This window comes from Amblyraja radiata, chromosome 16 (genome assembly GCF_010909765.2).
Source record: "Amblyraja radiata isolate CabotCenter1 chromosome 16, sAmbRad1.1.pri, whole genome shotgun sequence".
NCBI lineage: Eukaryota > Metazoa > Chordata > Chondrichthyes > Rajiformes > Rajidae > Amblyraja > Amblyraja radiata.
Window position 1 is genome coordinate 26,913,880 of NC_045971.1, and position 17,813 is coordinate 26,931,692.

Genomic DNA, 17,813 nt, shown 5'->3' on the forward strand with positions numbered 1-17,813 from the left:
ATGAGGGTTTTTTCTTTTATTTTTCTCTCTTTTTTTGTATGGCTTTGTAAATATTTGGTTAGTGTATAAATGTAAATAATTTGCTGTACATATAGCTGCTGGTGTACATATAGCTGCTAAATTTGTATAAGATAATTAGAAGCAGTTGAATAAGGGGTGGGAATTAATATGCTTTGGCTTCTTCCTGCTCCTTTTCGGACACAATCGATTTCATTTATTTATAGATATTGTTTATGACACTTTATAAATATTCTTGGGGTTTTTTTGTATGCTGTTTCACACTTGCTTTTTATTCTTTTATTCTGTTCGAAATAAATAATTTAAAAATAAATAAAAATAAATAATAAATACATTTCTCCAACCCTTTTTATCTTACATATTAATACTTCAATTAATAATTTTCATTAAAATCTTAGTTCTCTAACAGTTCAAGGAAGATATTTATGTTATCTTCTGTGAAGATATAAGTATTTGTTCAACTGCTTAAATATTTATTTGCTTCCTTTATAAATTCACCTGCTTCTGATTGTAAAGGACTTACACTGGACTTCACTAACCTCCAGCTTTTTCTTTCTACTTACAAAAGCTTCCACGAACCACTTTTATGCTCCTTGCTCTCTTTCCCATACTGTCATTTTGTACTCAAACCCCTAGGCCTGATGGTCTGAATTCCAGATGCAACGGTGATCATTTTCCAATGTTCAATAGACTCTGGATCAGTTCCCGTGGACTAAAGTAACCCCACATTTTGAGAAAGGAAGGAGAGAGAAAACAGGGAATTATAGACGAGTTAGCCTGACATTGGTAGTGGGGAAGATGCTCGAGTCGATTATGAAAGATGTAATAGCAGCGCATTTGGAAAGCTGTGACAGGATCGGTCAAAGTCAACATGGACTTACGATGGGGAAATCATGCTTGACTAATCTTCTGGAATTTTTGGAGAATGTAACAAGTAGAATGGATAAGAGAGAGCCAGTGGATGTGGTGTATCTGAACTTTCCAAAAGCCTTTGACAAGATCCCACACAAGAGATTAGTGTGCAAAATAAGTGCACATGGTATTGGAGATAGGGTATTTACATGGATAGAGAACTGGTTGGCAGACAGGAAGCAAAGAGTAGGAATTAACAGGTCCTTTTCAGAATGGCAGGCAGTGACTAGTGGGGTGTCGCAAGGCTCAGTGCTGGGCCCCAGTTATTTACAATATATATTAACGATTTAGATGAAGGAATTAAATGTAACATCTCCAAGTTTGCAGAAGACGCAAAGTTGGGTGGCAGTGTGAGCTGCGAGGAGGATGCTATGAGGCTGCAGGGTGACTTGGATAGGTTGGGTGAGTGGGCAGATGCAGTATAATGTGGATAAATGTGAGGTTATCCACTTTGGTTGCAAGAACAAGAAGGCAGATTGTGATCTGAATGGTGTCAGATTAGGAAAAGGGGAAGTGTAACGAGACCTCGGTGTCTTGTACATCAGTCACTGAAAGTAAGCATGCAGATACAGCTGGTAATGAAGAAAGCTAATGGCATGTTGGCCTTCATAGCGAGAGGATTTAAGTATTGGAGCAAGGAGGTCCAGTTGGACAGTTGTACAGGGCCCTGGTGAGACTGCACCTGGAGTATTGTGTGCAGTTTTGGTCTAATTTGAGGAAGGACATTCTTGCTATTGAGGGAGTGCAGCTTAGGTTCACCAGGATAATTCCCAGGATGGCGGGACTGACATATGATGATAGAATGGATTGACTGGGCTTATATTCACTGGAATTTAGAAGGATGAGAGGTGATCTTATAGAAACATAGAAAATTCTGAAGGGATTGGACAGGCTAGATGCAGGAAAATGTTCCCCATGTTGGGGGGAGTCCAGAACCAGGTGTCACAGTTTAAGAATAAGGGGTCGGCCATTTAGGACTGAGATGAGGAACACCTTTTTCAGCCAGAGAGTTGTGAATCTGTGGAATTCTCTGCCACAGATGGCAGTGGAGGTCGATTAACTGGATGCATTCAAAAGAGTTAGATATAGCTCTTTGGGCTAGCGGAATCAAGGGATATGGGGGAAAAAAAAATCAGGAACAGAGTACTAATGCTGGATGATCAGCCATGATCATATTGAATGGCGATGCAGGCTCGAAGGGCTGAATGGCCTATTCCTGCGCCTATTATCTATGTTTCTGTTTCTCTAAAATTATGAGAGGCATAGATATGGTAGTCAGAACCTTTTTCCCAGGATGGTATTGTCCAACACTAGAGGGTATAGCTATATGCTGAGAGGGGGAAGTTTAATGGAGATGCCGAGAGCAAGGTTTCTTTTTACACAGGGAGGGGTGGGGGCCTGGAATACATTGCTAGGGGTAGTGGTGGAGGCAGATACAATGGCGGTATTTGAGACTTTTAGATCAGCACATTGAAGTGCAAGGAATATAGGGATATAGATCAGGTTAACTTGACATCAGGTTCGGCGTAAACATTGTTCCTGTGCTATACGGCTCCATGTTATTTCATATTCTATGCCATCCCTACATTACCACTACCGCTTGGAAGTTGAAAGACAACTCCCACCAATGTTTTCTGCCACTTTCTGTTTCTTCACTCCACCTTGACTGATTCAACATTTGATGTTCTGAGCCAATATCCTTGCTTGGTTCCCATTCTTTACTAACACTACTTCACTACCTTCTTTTCCTTTTTGTGCGCCTTTGCTGAACATTGGATATTCAGTGCCCAGCCTTGGTTAACCAGCAACCATGTCTCCGTAATGGCATATATCATACTAGTCCATTGTTAATTCATCGATCTTATTATGAATGCTGCATGCAACAACAGACTATAACACTAGATTTGTCTTTGTAACATTTGTGGACAGTTGTGCATGTGCCCTACACCAAACTCAAAAGAAAGACACTACTTTGAGCCCTGTCACTGTAAGAGATTATCAGTAAATTGAGGAGATAATTCAATAATGTCTTACAGCCTCCGAGAAAAAGTGTGGAACAGCCACACCAGCTGGAGGAAATCCCTAGTCTCTATGACTGTTCAACTTGGAGAAGGAAGAATTGGGACAGCTTCAAGAACCTTTTGTTGGGAACGCGCAGAACAAAGTGAAAGGAGCACTCCACCTGCCCATCCAGTCACATCTCCAGCCCCACTAGTGGCACCCCACACTAGTCTCTTTTTTGTTGTTGTTGTAAACTAGCATCTGCAGTTCCTTGTATCTACAGTCTAATCTTCTACCTCAGAACCCACAGAACTGAAATGAAAGCATATCACCCTCTTCCCTGAGAGACTATTTAAGTGGAGAAAAGCAGTCCTTAGTTTTTTGATTAGTTTAATTTAGAGATGGGAACAGTCCTTCGTCCCACCAAGTCCATGCCACCCAGTCACACTCATTCTATGTGTAGGAAAGAACTGCAGATGCTGGTTTAATTCGAAGGTAGACACAAAATGCTGGAGTAATGTTGAGTTGCTGCTGGCCGTCCCCATTTTCTCCCGGGTGTCCCGTCCCTGTCCTGGTGCGGCCGGAGGTGTTGGGCCGGGCTTGCAGCCGGCACGTGGAGAAGGCACTGGCTCCAGCTCCCGGCGGGGCCATACCCCAGCGGGCCGGGGACCTCCAGCTGCGCCTCTCTCCTTGTCCAGTGGCTGTCGGTTGGCCCCCTCGGTACTGGTGGGGGCTGATGCCAGTCATCGACAGGGATGCACACAGGGTGGCTTGGCGGGTCAGGTGGAGTTGAGCTGGGGTTGGCGCTTCTTCTCCACTCTGGCTGTGGGCCTGGGACCGCTGGTGTTGTCGGTCCGGGGCTGTCGGTTGGCAGGGCGGAACAGGCGGAGTTGAGCTGGGATTAGCGCTTCTTCTCTGCGCTGGCTGTGGGCCTGGAACACTCGGGAGGGGGGGGGGGGGTCCAGTGGCAGTTCGGCAGTGCTTGCGACGTCGGGGACCCGGGTTCGATCCCAGCTGCAGATGAGGCGCGGGTCTGTGTGCGTGCACTCCCCTGTCTCCCACTCGCACCTGCCCCCTCTCTCTCTCTCGTGGTTACACCCCGCTCTCCCGCTACCTGTTCCTTTGGGGGGGGGGGATGAGGAGTTGACTATTTATGGGAGTCTCTCTGGAATCGAGACTTTCATTGCTCATCCATATTCATAGATGAGGCTGAAGAGTTCCATTGCCTTGAAATGAGCAGAATAGTGAAATTCGACTGAGAAACTATCATCGTGTGTTCCAGTCTGGAATACATTAATTTTCCTATAATGTGACCACATAGCATCCCTGTTCCTCAGATTAAATATATATTTTACACATAAATTGTGAATAAAGATAAGAATTTATACACAGTTTCTTCAGACAGCACTTCGTTGTTTTTTTGTTTATGGTGGATGACCTTTGACAAATCCCATGATCCCTTGCGTTTTCGGAATACCGAACTCACTTATTGCAATGATTGCATACTGTGGTGACCAGAACAGTATGCATGAAGCATGCGGTTTTAATTTAGCATGGAGTGCAAGCATAATCCTGCTGCTTTTACATTCTATATCAAGCAATCTTCTGCAATTTAATTAATTCACCCATGCTGAGAGGAAATTGGTTGATGGAGTTAGCTGACCTTCTGTTTGCAATCCGACTGCTGTTGCGACCCATTCCCAAACATTTTTCCAGATGAGGAGCAAAGCGGGAGGCGGCGATACTACGACTGCAGTTTGGACATTCACACTCCTTGTTCTTCCACTGATTGTAGACTTGACCAAAAATGTCCACACCTGGCTGGTCCACAATTTCTGAAACACATGAGCAAAATGTATTGAGTTTACCGTGAAATTTTGCACTTCATCTTTTAGCTAGGCATTACATCACATGATGAGCTTTTGACAGCACTGGGCCGGTACTCGCTGGAGATCAGAAGGATGAGGGGGACCTCAGTGAAACTTACCGAATAGTGAAAGGCTTGGATAGAGTGGATGTGGACAGGATATTTCCACTAGTGGAAGTCTAGGATTAGAGGTCATAGCGTCAGAATTAAAGGGCGTTCCTTTAGGAAGGAGTTGAGGAGGAATTTATTTTGTCAGAGGTGGTGAATCTGTGGGATTCGTTGCCACAGAAGGCTGTGGAGGCCAAGTCAATGGATATTTGTTACGGCAGAGATAAATTCTTGATTAGTACGGGTGTCAGGGGTTATGGGGAGAAGGCAGGAGAATGGGGTTGAGAGGGAGACAGTGGATGTGGCAGCATCTCTGGAGAGAAGGAATGGGCCACGTTTCGGGTCGAGACCCTTCTTCAGGCTGATGTCAGGGGAGGGGGCGGGACAAAGATATAATGTGGGCGGAGACAGTAAGACTAGTGGGAGAACTGGGAAAGGAATGGAGAGAGAAAGCAAGGGCTATCTGAAGTTAGAGAAGTCAATGTTCATAGCGCTGGGGTGTAAACTACCCAAACAAAATATGAGGTGCTGTTCCTTCAATTTGCGCTGGGCCTCACTCTGGACAATGGAGGAGGTCAGGACAGAAAAATCAGATTGGGAATGGAAGGGGAGTTGAAGTGCTGAGCCACCGGGAGATCAGGTAGGTTAAGGCGGACTGAGCGGAGGTGTTCAGCAAAACGATCGCCAATGGAGAGATTTGACACCTGGAACAGCGGATACAGTAGATGAGGTTGGAGGAGGTGTAAGTGAACCTCTGCTTCACCTGGAAAGACTGTTTGGGTTATAGTAGATGAGATTGGAGGGGTTAGGAGGGAGATATGGATCATCCAAGATTGAATAGTGGAGTAGACTTGATAGGCCAAATGGCCTAACTCTGCTCCTATCACTTGACCTATGATGCTCTGTTCTAAAGCAAAGAATATTTACACAATAAAATCCGCTTTCAATCTCAATGAGTGTAAGAGGACAATATGGTATTTTTGTGTGAAAATTAATAAATATTGGAATTGGTCCAAGGATATGGACAAGCTTCCTCATTTTATGTGAAGTTGTTTTTTCTGGCTTTCAGGAAATTCAAAATTTGTCAGGGTTTACACTGCAATGATGAAACGTTCTGGACCTGAATATATTCTTGGCTCTAGGAAGAAACCTGAAAAATCCCACCCAAATCTCTCCCTTCTTGTCTGCAAACACCAGATTGCTTTCATGGTTCGATAGATGCAAATTATGTGTTTCCAACTGAGATAGCATCCATGGTAATTCAGAAATTAAAATTTCATATGTCAGCACCCAATAGGGATTTCAACAACATTTTCATTATAAATGAGTTTTAAGTTTCACAATTCGAATCGTTTTGTGTTGATAATCTGTTTCCCGGACAATGTGAAAATGCTACTTAAAGAAAATGGCACATGGCCAATATATTGTATGGACAGTCCACAGCTTGTGTTGCACACTCATGAATTAAGAGGAAAATTGATCAAGGTCATGATATACATATGTTTATCCCTCGCCACACTAGGGGATTTTTTTTCTGCTAACAATCCGAAAGATTATAAATATGCATTTCAACGAGAGTAATTCTCATAGATTTGGCTCGTCAAGAACAGCTTCTTCCCCACTTATCAGGATTCTGAACTGTCATTCCATTAGCTAGGGTTCTGTCCGATTCACCTCGATCCCATTGTGGTCTATGGAACTGATGCACGACAATGCCGAGCACTGTATTCTGCAGTCTGTACCTTCCCCTTTGCTCTACATATTATACTTAAGTTTGACGATTGTATTTATGTATTGCGTACCCGATTTGTCAGCCGATATAGCATGCAAAACAAAGCGGTTAATGGTACCTCAGATGACACGTGACAATAACAAACATAAACCTAATCGATCTGTTCCTCCATTGAACAAAATCTATAAATACCATATCAATACAATAAACTATACACCTAGCTATTGGAAATCAGAGAAATGCGAGATTGCAAATGCTGGAATCTGGTGGAAAAGATAAATGGCTGGAAGGTGTCAGTGGGTCAAGTAGCATCTGGGAAAAACGGGATGTGTCAATATTCTGGTTGCGATTATGCATCATAACTTGAGGGGCAGGTGGGAAGGAGAAAGATGACCCCATATAAAAGTGCATGGGTGGGGCAGGACAAGAGCTGGTAGGTGAAAGCTGGAACCGGCAAGGAGGGTGGAATGATGTGCAGATGGAATCAGGTGGTTGAGGGATGGAAGCAGTGAACAAAGGGGAAAATTTGGGAGTAGGTAATGAACAAAGGCCATGTGGGTTTTCAGAAATTTGAAAATCCATGTTCATAGCATTGGGCTGTAAACTACGATGTCGAGGAGGCAACATTGTAAACAGCAAATGCAATAGACAAGGCTGGAGGAATGCACGTGAATCTCCCTCACCTGAAAAAATCTGTTTATGTCCTTGGCTGATGGTGAGGGAGGAGTGAAGTAGCAAGTGTTGCACCTCCTATGAAGGGGGAAGTGTCAAGGGATGGGAGGGATTACTGGAAACATCAACACACCTTTTTCGCATAAACCACCTGACCTGCTGAATTCCTACACAAGTCTTTTGCATTGGTAATGAGATTTGAGTTTATTAAAAGAGAAGCATTTAACTACCTCAGTTTAATTCAACCAACCATAATCTCGGCCAATGGTCTGATTGGAACACTTATGCAAATCTAAAGGTAACCTTTCCTCTTTTTGTTCCCTAATTTTTGTTTTTCAGGATTTCAAGTCCATTTTGTTTAACATTAATTTTTCAGACTAGGACTTCTTAACAAACCTCAATAATCTCCAGCAAATAGAGAGGCTTTGGTAACACATGAAATCAGAGGTTGAATCTTAGATTATGATTTGGCTGGATACAGGGGCAGACAATTCATCTGGTCTGGCTATCACACTAATATTTCTCTAAATTTAAGATTAGATATAAAACATGTAAGAAAATTCAGTGGGCAGACCAAAATTAGCCACAGGAGATGAAAAAGTGAAACCAAATGGTGCTGAAACTTTCTATGTATGGAAGGAGGAATCACATTTGTAATTAATCTATTAATTAATCTCTTTCCACAAATTGTTTCTTTCTGATAATTTGATGCTGGCATTCTTTACATGGAGGATAGCAAAATGAAGAATGTGAAGTTATGTTGTCTTAAGACAGGGGTCGACAAGCTACGGCCCCCAGGCCGAATGCGGTCCGTAACCCGAAATCATCCGGCCAGCAGGCGCATTGTTTTCCCCGTAATTATCTGGCCCGCAGACTTCCATCATCTCTGGTACCTCCCGAGCCGTAGGACGTGGCGCAAAGGTGTGGTGACGCAAGGAGGCCTGCGCTGGCGGCCGCAATGGCAGAGTCAGCGAGCGGATGTTAATCTTAAATTGGGTTTAAGTGGAGTGAAGTTGGCCGAGCAATGCACTCTCATAGCGACTATGCCATGCCTTCGATCCTGGAACTGCGTGAAGTGGAAAGCGGCTGTAAAAGGACAGCGCTGCTTTGGGGGGGGGGGGGGGGGGGGGGTGAGAGTTCCTCTCCACAGCGTGTGGGGAGTCTGGCCTTGGGTCAGCAGGGCCTGGGCTGCACAAAGTAGCAAACTTGGCTGGGTTGCCCGGGGTAAAGTTGCAGGAAGGGCAGGTGTGTTAAGAAGGAGGGGGGTCAGGGATCATGCAGGCAACTTATTCACACACTCAGTAGCTCGGGCAGCTGCGAGCGGCCGCCGGGACCGACCGCCACATCAGCGCCTTCTGCCAGCCCGCCCGTCAGCCAGTCACGGTATCCTTCGGCACAGGCACAACCGGTGCAGGTGGTGGTTGGGGGGTAGCTACTGAGCGGAAGGCTGGCTGCTCCGTCACGGGCTCTCTCTCTCCCACCGTTATGTGATCTCCCTGAGCCAGGAAGTCCCCGTTCCTCAGACCCGAGCCGCACAACGCATTGTGGGACAGGCGAAGATGGAAGCTCCCCGGTCCTCATTGCCTCCTTGAAGGAGTTTCACATCGTCCTTTCTACTTGTCCCGCCAGCCTTTTTTCTCTCAAAATTTAGCAACTCAAAATGGGGGCACATTTTCGTGGCCGGGAAATACGATAACTCAAATTTCACTGGTTAAGTGACAATAAACGCGGTTGATCTTGAGGGTTGTTTCAATACCAGTGTCTCAAACTAATTCCTATGTTCAGTAGACATGATAGTTCTTAAAATATATAAACATGTCAAAGTTTATTAACTATGGCGATAGATGTGGCCCTCCAACCGTTCACAGGCCTGGAACCCGGCCCCTATGCTCAACAAGGTTGCAGACCCCTGACTTAAGAGAACAAAATCATTTCAAAAATTAAATCTCCGGGCATGTACTGTATGCCAGATTTATCATCCGAAACCTAAATCAGCATTGATTGCTCAATTAATACGTCACATGATTGTCTCCCAAACATACTGCACACGAACATAGCACCGGATTGGCACTTGGGTCCACGCCACACCAAACATGACACCAGGTTAAACTAATCCCCTCTGCCTGTGTGTGATACATATTCCTCCATTTGCTGCATATTAATGTGCCTATCTGAAAGCCTCTTAAATGTCACTATTGTATCTGCTGACAACAGTGCGTTCCAGACACCCACCACTCTCAGTGTAAAAAAACCTGCCCCGCACATCTCCTTTAAACATTGCCTACTCACCTTAAACCTATGCCTGCGAGTTTTGATATTCCCATCCTGAGAAAAAAGTCCTGACCTTCCATCCTATCTAGGACTCCCATAATTTTATAAGCTTCTATCTTTCCTCAACTAAGACATTCCAAAGTAAAACTAAGTTTACCCAAGCCAGGTAGCATTGAGGTAAACCTCGTCTGACCCTCGCCAAAGCCTCCACATCTTTCTTGTAATGGGGTGACCAGAACTGCACACAACATTATAACCAAAGTCATATAAATCTGCAACATGACACCTGACTCTTGTACTCATGACCTGACTGATAAAGACAAGCAAATCATACTCCTCCTTTACCACTCTAAGCAATCTTAGCCAAATAAATGGGGACAAAAGAACTGCAATCTTGAGCAAAAAAAAGAGCTGAAGGAACTCAGCAGGCCAGGCAGCATCTGTGGAAGGAAAATGGTAAACATTTCAGGTCAGACCTGAGAAGAAAGGTACCGACCTGAAATGTCATTGTCCTTTTCTCTCTACAGATGCTGTCTGAGTTTCTCCAGCACTTTTTGTTTTTCCCTTAGCTCAATAAATCCCTGAAACAGTCCAAATGAATGTGTTCAACTATTTTTTCCTCCCTCTCCTGAAAAATGAAGTCATCATAACTCTTATTTCCATGGCCTGTTATCATGTGATCAGACTCTCTTTGTGTGTTAGTTTCACTAATGTCAAACTCCATTTAGGTTTTGGGAGCCATTTCTGCTTAATTCTGAATTCCAACAGTCATCATTTAATTATTCTGGTTTAGGTTTATTATTGTCACATCTACTGAGGCTAAGTGAAAACCTTATTTTCGCATGCTATCAAACAAATCAGATATACCATACATAGATACAATTAGTTCAAACTCAAGTACAATAGACAGAGCAAAAGGAAAGATACAGTGCAGAATATAGTTCTCAGCATTGCAGCACATCAGTTCCATAGATAAAGTCCAATGTCCTCAATGAGGTGGAGGTGAATGACACTGTACCCTAGCTTATTGAAGGACCGTTCAGAAGCCTGATAATGAAGGGGAAGAACCTATCCCCGAGTCTGGCGGTGCACTTTCAAGCTTCTGTACCTTCTTTCGGACACGATTAGGGAGAAGGAGGAACGGCCAGGGGTAGGACATGTCTTTGATTCTGTCGCCCTCTTTGCTGGTGCGGGGGGGGGGGGGGGGGGGGGGGGAAACTGTGGATAATCACAAGCCCTTCCTGCCATTATAACTGAGATCAACAAACTCAGCTGATAAAATCTGACCCTGGGACTTTCCTGGACTGCAAGCCTCAATTCCTCATTTACAACAGTTTTATTCCATAAACCAACTGATGCTCCTAGCTATTGCCAAAGGAACATGTTGATGAAATGCACATCATTGATTACACCCATAAAGGTAAGCATCCATGCAGTCATATTAAACACACCTACCAAAATCCTTCATGCTGTCAGGGTCCGTCTCATCCAAAAAGAAATAACCACACTTCACAGCTCGGTGCACCTCAAAACAGAGCCCCAGACACGCATCGTCTACCAGATCAGAATAGATCTCATGAGCTAAGGCCTGAAACACAAAGCTCACCGGTAAACAGAGATTCACAATAAAATCCATTGTTAAAGGAGTTTAACTGACAGTCTTCAGACAAGCCAACGGAAACCTATCAGTCATACTTCATAAATGCTTTCTTACTAAGGAATGGAGTTTTGAATGTTATTATTAAGGATTGCAACATGATTAGCGATTTTAACTAAAATATTTAAATCAGGAAATTCCTGGGAATCATTTTGCTCTCTCCCATGGAAAGTAGCCTTAGCGTGAAGCAGTGGAACGCTGGTTTTCTGTTGTTGCAGCACACCACACCAGAGTCCTGGGACTCCTGGACATATTTGAATGCTTTGAGCGAAACCTCTAATCCCACACTAAATGGGTTTGTGCGTCGCACAACCTGCTATTAATGGACCCTGCATCAAGTTGCATCGTATTCCAGTGGCTTTTCTGCAGAAAAGAGCAGCAAACCACAAGTTGGATGTACACATAAATCAAGAAAACATTATGTACATGCAGTGAACTGAAAGGAAATGGCAGACAGGTGATACAGATATACAATATTTCTGCTGAAATTAAAAAAAAAAATCAGGGTGACTAAGGACGACATTCCAGGCACTTGCAACACTGAAAGGCTGAAAACATGCTGCCAACATTAGCCTTCTATTTAAATAATTCCGATAGACCACGATCATTCTGTCCATGCCCATTCAAAGCCATGCACAATGGCATCACTATGATTCACTCATGCTTTTAAACCTGTCTGACATTCCTTGCCCAGCTTGTCACCCATTCTGACAATGAGACCGCACCCGTGGGAAACAAACAGCAGAGCAACTTTTGATGAATTTAGCTGTGGTTTCCTTCTCAATATCCAGCAGCACAACTTAGAGACCCCATCAGAACACATACAGGAACAGTGCACGGTGCCAATAGGTAATGTCTGTACAGGAGCGTAGAAGCTTTAAGCTCACAGGGGTGTTTGTCCCCATGCTACCTGTAAGTTGGGAGCCATGTGAAACAGGAATAGGTGGAGATCACGTGGCCCCTTAATCCTGCTCCATCGTTTAATAAGGCCATGAATTAACTTTTTCATCAACCACACTCTCCTTTAACAACCTTATAATCATTTAATTCCCCAGGTGCTCAAGGGTCCATTAGTCTTGATTTAAAGACACAGCATGCTTCAGGCCCTTCGGCCCACACCCATTCACTCTAATTCTATGTCACCCCACTTTCGCCTCCACTCTCTACACACTTATGGGCAATATACAGAGGATAAATTAACTGACAAACGTACACATCTTTGAGATGTGGGAAGAAACCGGACCACCTGGAGGAAACCCATGCGATCACAGGGAGAACATGCAAACTCCACACGGGCACCCAAAGTCAGAACGAAACCTGGGTTTCTGCGGCTGTGATCAGTCATGCCATTGTGCTTCCCCTAAATATTCTGAATACATTCAATGACCGATCATGCAGAGGCATCCGGATAAAAAAATCCAAAGGTTCATAACCCTCTGGATAAAGACATTACTACTTATCTCATACTAAACATTCAGCTCCACCCCCCCCTCATCCTTAAGACAGTGAGCTTCAATGGACACAATGCCGTGTTAAGAAGCCCAGCCTTCAAGCTCAGTGAAAAGCCATGGATAGTTTTGCATGAATTACTGTTTCAAAAATAAAATTGCAAAAGATGGATCAAAGAAATACACGGAAATCCAGCGTTGAAGACAGAACCTTTATTCATTTCGTGAACCATAAGTGCAGTCTCAACATAAAGAAACGCGTGATAAACATCAAAAGCATTCAACGCTGGGACACGCAAGCATGGTAGAGCAATGAAAGGCAATGATAGAGAACAGAAGAGGGTTTGGGGGTACTGGCCTGCTCTGCGGAACTTTCAGGGGTAGCATCAAACTCCATGGCCTGGTCACTGTGCTCTCTGTTCAGCTGCCTCTGGTCCCGTTTCAGCTGCCGCCAGTATTTCTGCTTCTTCTCCGAAGAAACTCGCTTCAGCTTGGGCATGGCTGCAGAGTTCGTACTAAACGATTTTCTCATGAAACGACTTTGCTCGTCATCTGTTCTATCAGGTTAAGAGAACAGAAATTTAGGCTAAGCTAGATCATGCCGAGAAGCTGAGGAAAATTATTCTAAGTTTAGTCAGTGCGGGTGGTCCACCTAGGCAGATTCAGTTCCCAGAGTGTGTCATACACCTAGTGTTTGGCACACACTATGGAAACACTGACTAAAGGTAAAAGATGGAATCAGTCAGTGTACTCACCAGTCAATCCAGAGCCACTTTATTCATTTTCCATTTTTGAGGGGAAGCTGGTATTCTGGACGAACATCTTCGCTCGTGGCCAAAAAGAAATCTTGAAGATTTTCTCAAAAGTTTTCTTTCCTCTGACCCCAGAAAGCTCTAAAATGTAGAAAAAGAAGGCACTGTCCCATTGTTGACCCGCCAGGGGATCACTACAGTGATAAGCTCGTTTTGAAATTTTCCATCATCATTGAAGAGTATATTCGTTCGTGGAGATCAAGAGTCTGTACACTCGGTTACAGAGAACAGCAGATATCTGCAGCAAGAACACCGCAGCGGGACATTCAATAAAGATGGTTGGCCAGCTGAGAGTTGAGGGCAACCCTCAATTAATTAATTAATTAATTAATTGCCGAGAGTGAAATCAACGCACCGCAAATTTTTTGCCTAACCTGAAGCTCCTTTTTATTTTGAGTTTTCAAATACAGAATACAGATTTCAAATAGAATATTCCTGATTAAAAAGTCACTGCATATTTTGATGTCGTTGACCATACCTCAGAACATCAAAGCTGCAGGTATGGCAAATCTGGTCCTTAAACGAGGCAAGTAGACTTTGTGGTTACTTCTATTCCGTTCCATAGGTGTCTAATGATCTTTGCAAGCCTTTTTCATTGATAACAAGGGTCAGAGGTGAAATGCAACAGGGAAAATTGCACCGTCAAAGGCCTCCCATGTGAAGAAACGAGGTCAACAGTTAGGATTAAGAAACACAATGGAACGTCCAAAAGCAGGATTATCACAAGGATGATTGTGAACAAAAATGTCCAATGTCAGTCATCAGAATATAATGATATCCTAACATTAAAATTAATCCTGTACATGGAGCAAATGGTTATTTCAGTGTTGTGAACCATCATTACCATTAACACCATATTTATAGGTGCCTGTGGAACCTGTAAAAATGGTGCCCTGGTGAGCTCAGCTTCCCAGTAAGTTCAGCCACATCTGCCTGTCCAACTCCCCCTTGCCTCCTCAGGCATGAAATCAGTGTTTTATATAAATTCTTTGGAAAGACCAGGTGAAGGAAATTCATTCATGAGTGCACGGCAAGCACAGAGAACCGTGGTCATATGTAAACATTAAGAGTGACAGATAGACTCACACTGAGGAAAGATAGACACAAGGGAAGAGGAGAGATGGTTGGAAGTGTGTTCAAAAAGCTGCAATAAAATAAAGGGATATCAAAGAGGTCGTTAACAACACAAAGAAACTGGGAGCAGTTTACAATTGAAGGAGGTTGAAACTCATCCAAACCCCACAACATATATAAAACACAGATGGCAACAAATAAACCGCCAGATTAATTTCTACTGCAGCTGATGGAAACCCATGGTTTTGACTTAAAGTAGCGCAAAGTAAGTTGCCAATGTTAATTTATTTTCAAGTAATTTTTTAACATATAATATGCACACAGATTGTACATACTCTCTCACTGACCACTCATGCATATCTTCTAAACAAACGCACATGGGACAAACACACACACCAAATGTTTTCCTCATATTGCAGACATCATCATTGATGAGATTACATCCATGCACCACTGAAACCAGGCAAGCATACAATGCGCACCAAACCAGACAACCTGCCTGGTCTTTTGCAACTTACCTCGGATTTGCTGTTCTCCGGGCCAGATAACGGCATTTCTTCCATTCTCATTGGCAAACAATACTGTGTGCTATTTTCTTTCTACATAGTAACGAGGTGGTCACTGAGAATACTGAGAGAAAACAATCCATTAGTTTACAAAACACACTGAAAATTAAAACCTATTCTTAACCAGGGATACCCAGAGAAACTAAATCAGGATCGAAGGTGGGGACTGATTAAAAAAATGTTGAACTCGGCAGGGTTCACAACTGGACAAGTAGCAAAGATAATAAGCTCATAGTCTTCTTAATAACTATTAATACTACCAGCTGACTTAAAACTCCTACTTTACTATTTACAATTACATATTGAACTACAGTTGTATATAAAATGTATCAGCACTGAAATAGAAAAATAAATCATAAGTGGACCAATCTGGAATGTCTAGAAATGTGATTCCGGTAGACTTCCTGTAAAAGTCATAAAATTACATAAAGCGTAATGATGTACAGGAATGTTCTTCCATTACCCATACATTACTATATATTTGACTCACATATTCCAATATAAGTAATCTAATTTTGTAAAAGAATCTTGTCAACGCTCTGTTATAAACTTTTACTAATAGGAATTGTAGGATTAAACCCAGAGATTCTAAGATTCTCCATTTTAATTAATTTTCAATCCTATGAATCTGGACACAGAAGAAAACATTTAAAACCATTTCTAATGGTTGCTGACCCGAAACATTGCCTGGTTTCTTTTTCCACAGATGCTGCTTGACTGCTTGAGTTCATCCAGCATATCTGCATTTGTTTCTGGATATGGAAGATATGGAAGTTTATCAGAAGTGTGATATGTGTGTGATCTTAGACGATCCAGCTCTCCTTAAAGCCATGGCCTTTTCCACTAAAGCACCCTGGACTCATGTGAACGGGAACATCCAGGTTGGTCTGGAGGCACCCAAAAATGGGAACCACTGCAATCATTGGGCCAGAATTATGTGTAACACAATCAGGCCATTTCATTCTAAAGGTGTAAACATTTGTTTTTCTCTCTTCTTGATCAGATATCGTATCATCCCTGTTGAAAAGATCCAGTATGAGAAGGTTGTATTCAAAGTCAGGAATGTTATTTCACTGAACAGAAGATGTTTTCAACCACCCTGAACTGATGTTCCCTCTCATTGGCTACATCTGCAGATTCCTATTTTGGGTTGTCACCCCCCCCCCCCCCCCCCCCCCCCCCCAACCCCCCCTTTTTCTTCAAAACTGTATCTGCAGGATCAACTGCAACCCTCTTTTCTCACATCACTTCCCCCTCAAGATGGATTTGAGAAATCCTACCTCCTCTCATTTTTGTAGTTGCAAATGCAGGCTCGCCCAAGAGATCCTTCATCTTCTTTCTCAGACTCTCTTCTTAGGCTATCCTGAACATCTACCCCCATGGTAAACCGTCCCTAAGTGCTCATTGTAGACGGCAACCCTCTCCTAGATTTCATCCCTCAGATTGTATCCCTTATCAGATTGGATTCTTCATTCTCAGATTGCATCCCTCACTCTCAGATTACATCCCTCTCCCAGAGTGGTTCTTTATATCAGACTGCATCCCACTCTCAGATTACATCCCTCACTCTCAGATTACATCCTTCACTCTCAAATTACACCCCTCTCAAATTTCATCCTTCACACTCAGATTACATCACTCTCACTCCGATTACAATAGACAATAGGTGCAGGACCATTCGGCCCTTCGAGCCAGCACTGCTATTCAATGTGATCATGTCTGATCATCCCCAATCAGTACCCCGTTCCTGCCTTCTCCCCATATCCCCTCACTCCGCTATCTTGAAGATGTACATCCCTCTCCCAGAGTAGACCCTCTATCAGACCGCATACCTCATTCTCAGATTACATCCCACACTCCCGGAGTGGATCTCTCCCCTCTCCCCCATGTACAAGATGCAGCCTCCCCGCCCACCCCCCAGCGTTGTCCCTGCGTACCGACCCCCCAGTTTGCCCAGGCTGTACCTGCAGATGCCTCTCTAGCGCCACTGCTTCCGCACCAATCAGTCGTGAACGGTGCAACTCTGCAGCCAGGGGTCCATGGCGTCTAGAGCTCGGCAGCGCCCCCGACCCCACGGCCCTCCTGCATCTCGCTCCTTCCTCCCCAAAAAAACACACACACACACACACTTCCGATCCGCTCCGCTCCTTCTGTCTGGGCGCAATCGCACTTTAAACCCGGGCTGCCATTTTGCAGTGAGTCGGGCGGCGGTGGTGGTGGTGACGGGGCCGTGACAGGGCTGGAGGCGTTGTGGCGATGGCGAGCTGCCCGCCTGCTCGCCCGCCCGCCCTCTGCTCCGCCGCCGGGCCGCTGCCCTCCCGCCTCTTCCTCCTCCCTCCCGCCGGGCGTCCGCTCGCGCTCGCTCTGCCCAGGCCGCGTGCCGCAGGCAGCCTCACCCGCCAGCGGAAGCCGCGTCATCCCGCCACCCGCCTGACCGGCAGCCCAGGCAGCCAATGGGGGGGGGCGGTGCCTGGGTCTGCAGGGCCCCGCTTGTGCTGCTCGAGGCTGGAGATGTGGCTCTGGAGGCTCTGGAGATGTGGGGCCCACATCAACCAGGCACAGACACATTTGCACTTCAGACTGTTTCACTGTTTTTGTTATAAATCATGTTTCTCGGGGTATCTAAATTTTATTCGTTGCTTTAAGTTATGACATCGGATGGAAGCTGCATACCA

The 17,813-nt window shown here is 44.3% G+C and overlaps 1 protein-coding gene across 6 annotated transcripts in view; it reads right to left on the reverse strand.

Annotated features, from left to right (window-relative positions):
• atxn7l3 (ataxin 7 like 3) overlaps positions 1 to 17,527 on the reverse strand; it is a 46,365-nt gene extending 28,838 nt beyond the window's left edge. For 2 of the 6 annotated variants that reach the window (XM_033035357.1, XM_033035354.1), the window contains exons 1-4: positions 15,091 to 15,202; positions 13,045 to 13,243; positions 11,037 to 11,169; positions 4,595 to 4,766 (exon numbers count right to left, since the gene is read on the reverse strand). In XM_033035357.1, the coding sequence (XP_032891248.1) occupies positions 4,595 to 4,766; positions 11,037 to 11,169; positions 13,045 to 13,218 (479 nt within the window). In that variant the 5' untranslated portion in view covers positions 13,219 to 13,243; positions 15,091 to 15,202. Of the gene's footprint in view, positions 1 to 4,594; positions 4,767 to 11,036; positions 11,170 to 13,044; positions 13,244 to 13,441; positions 15,061 to 15,090; positions 15,203 to 17,102 lie in introns of those variants that run through there. The other 4 variants (XM_033035358.1, XM_033035359.1, XM_033035355.1 and 1 more) reach the window with 4 other exon arrangements.
• Positions 17,528 to 17,813: the final 286 nt, after the last annotated feature.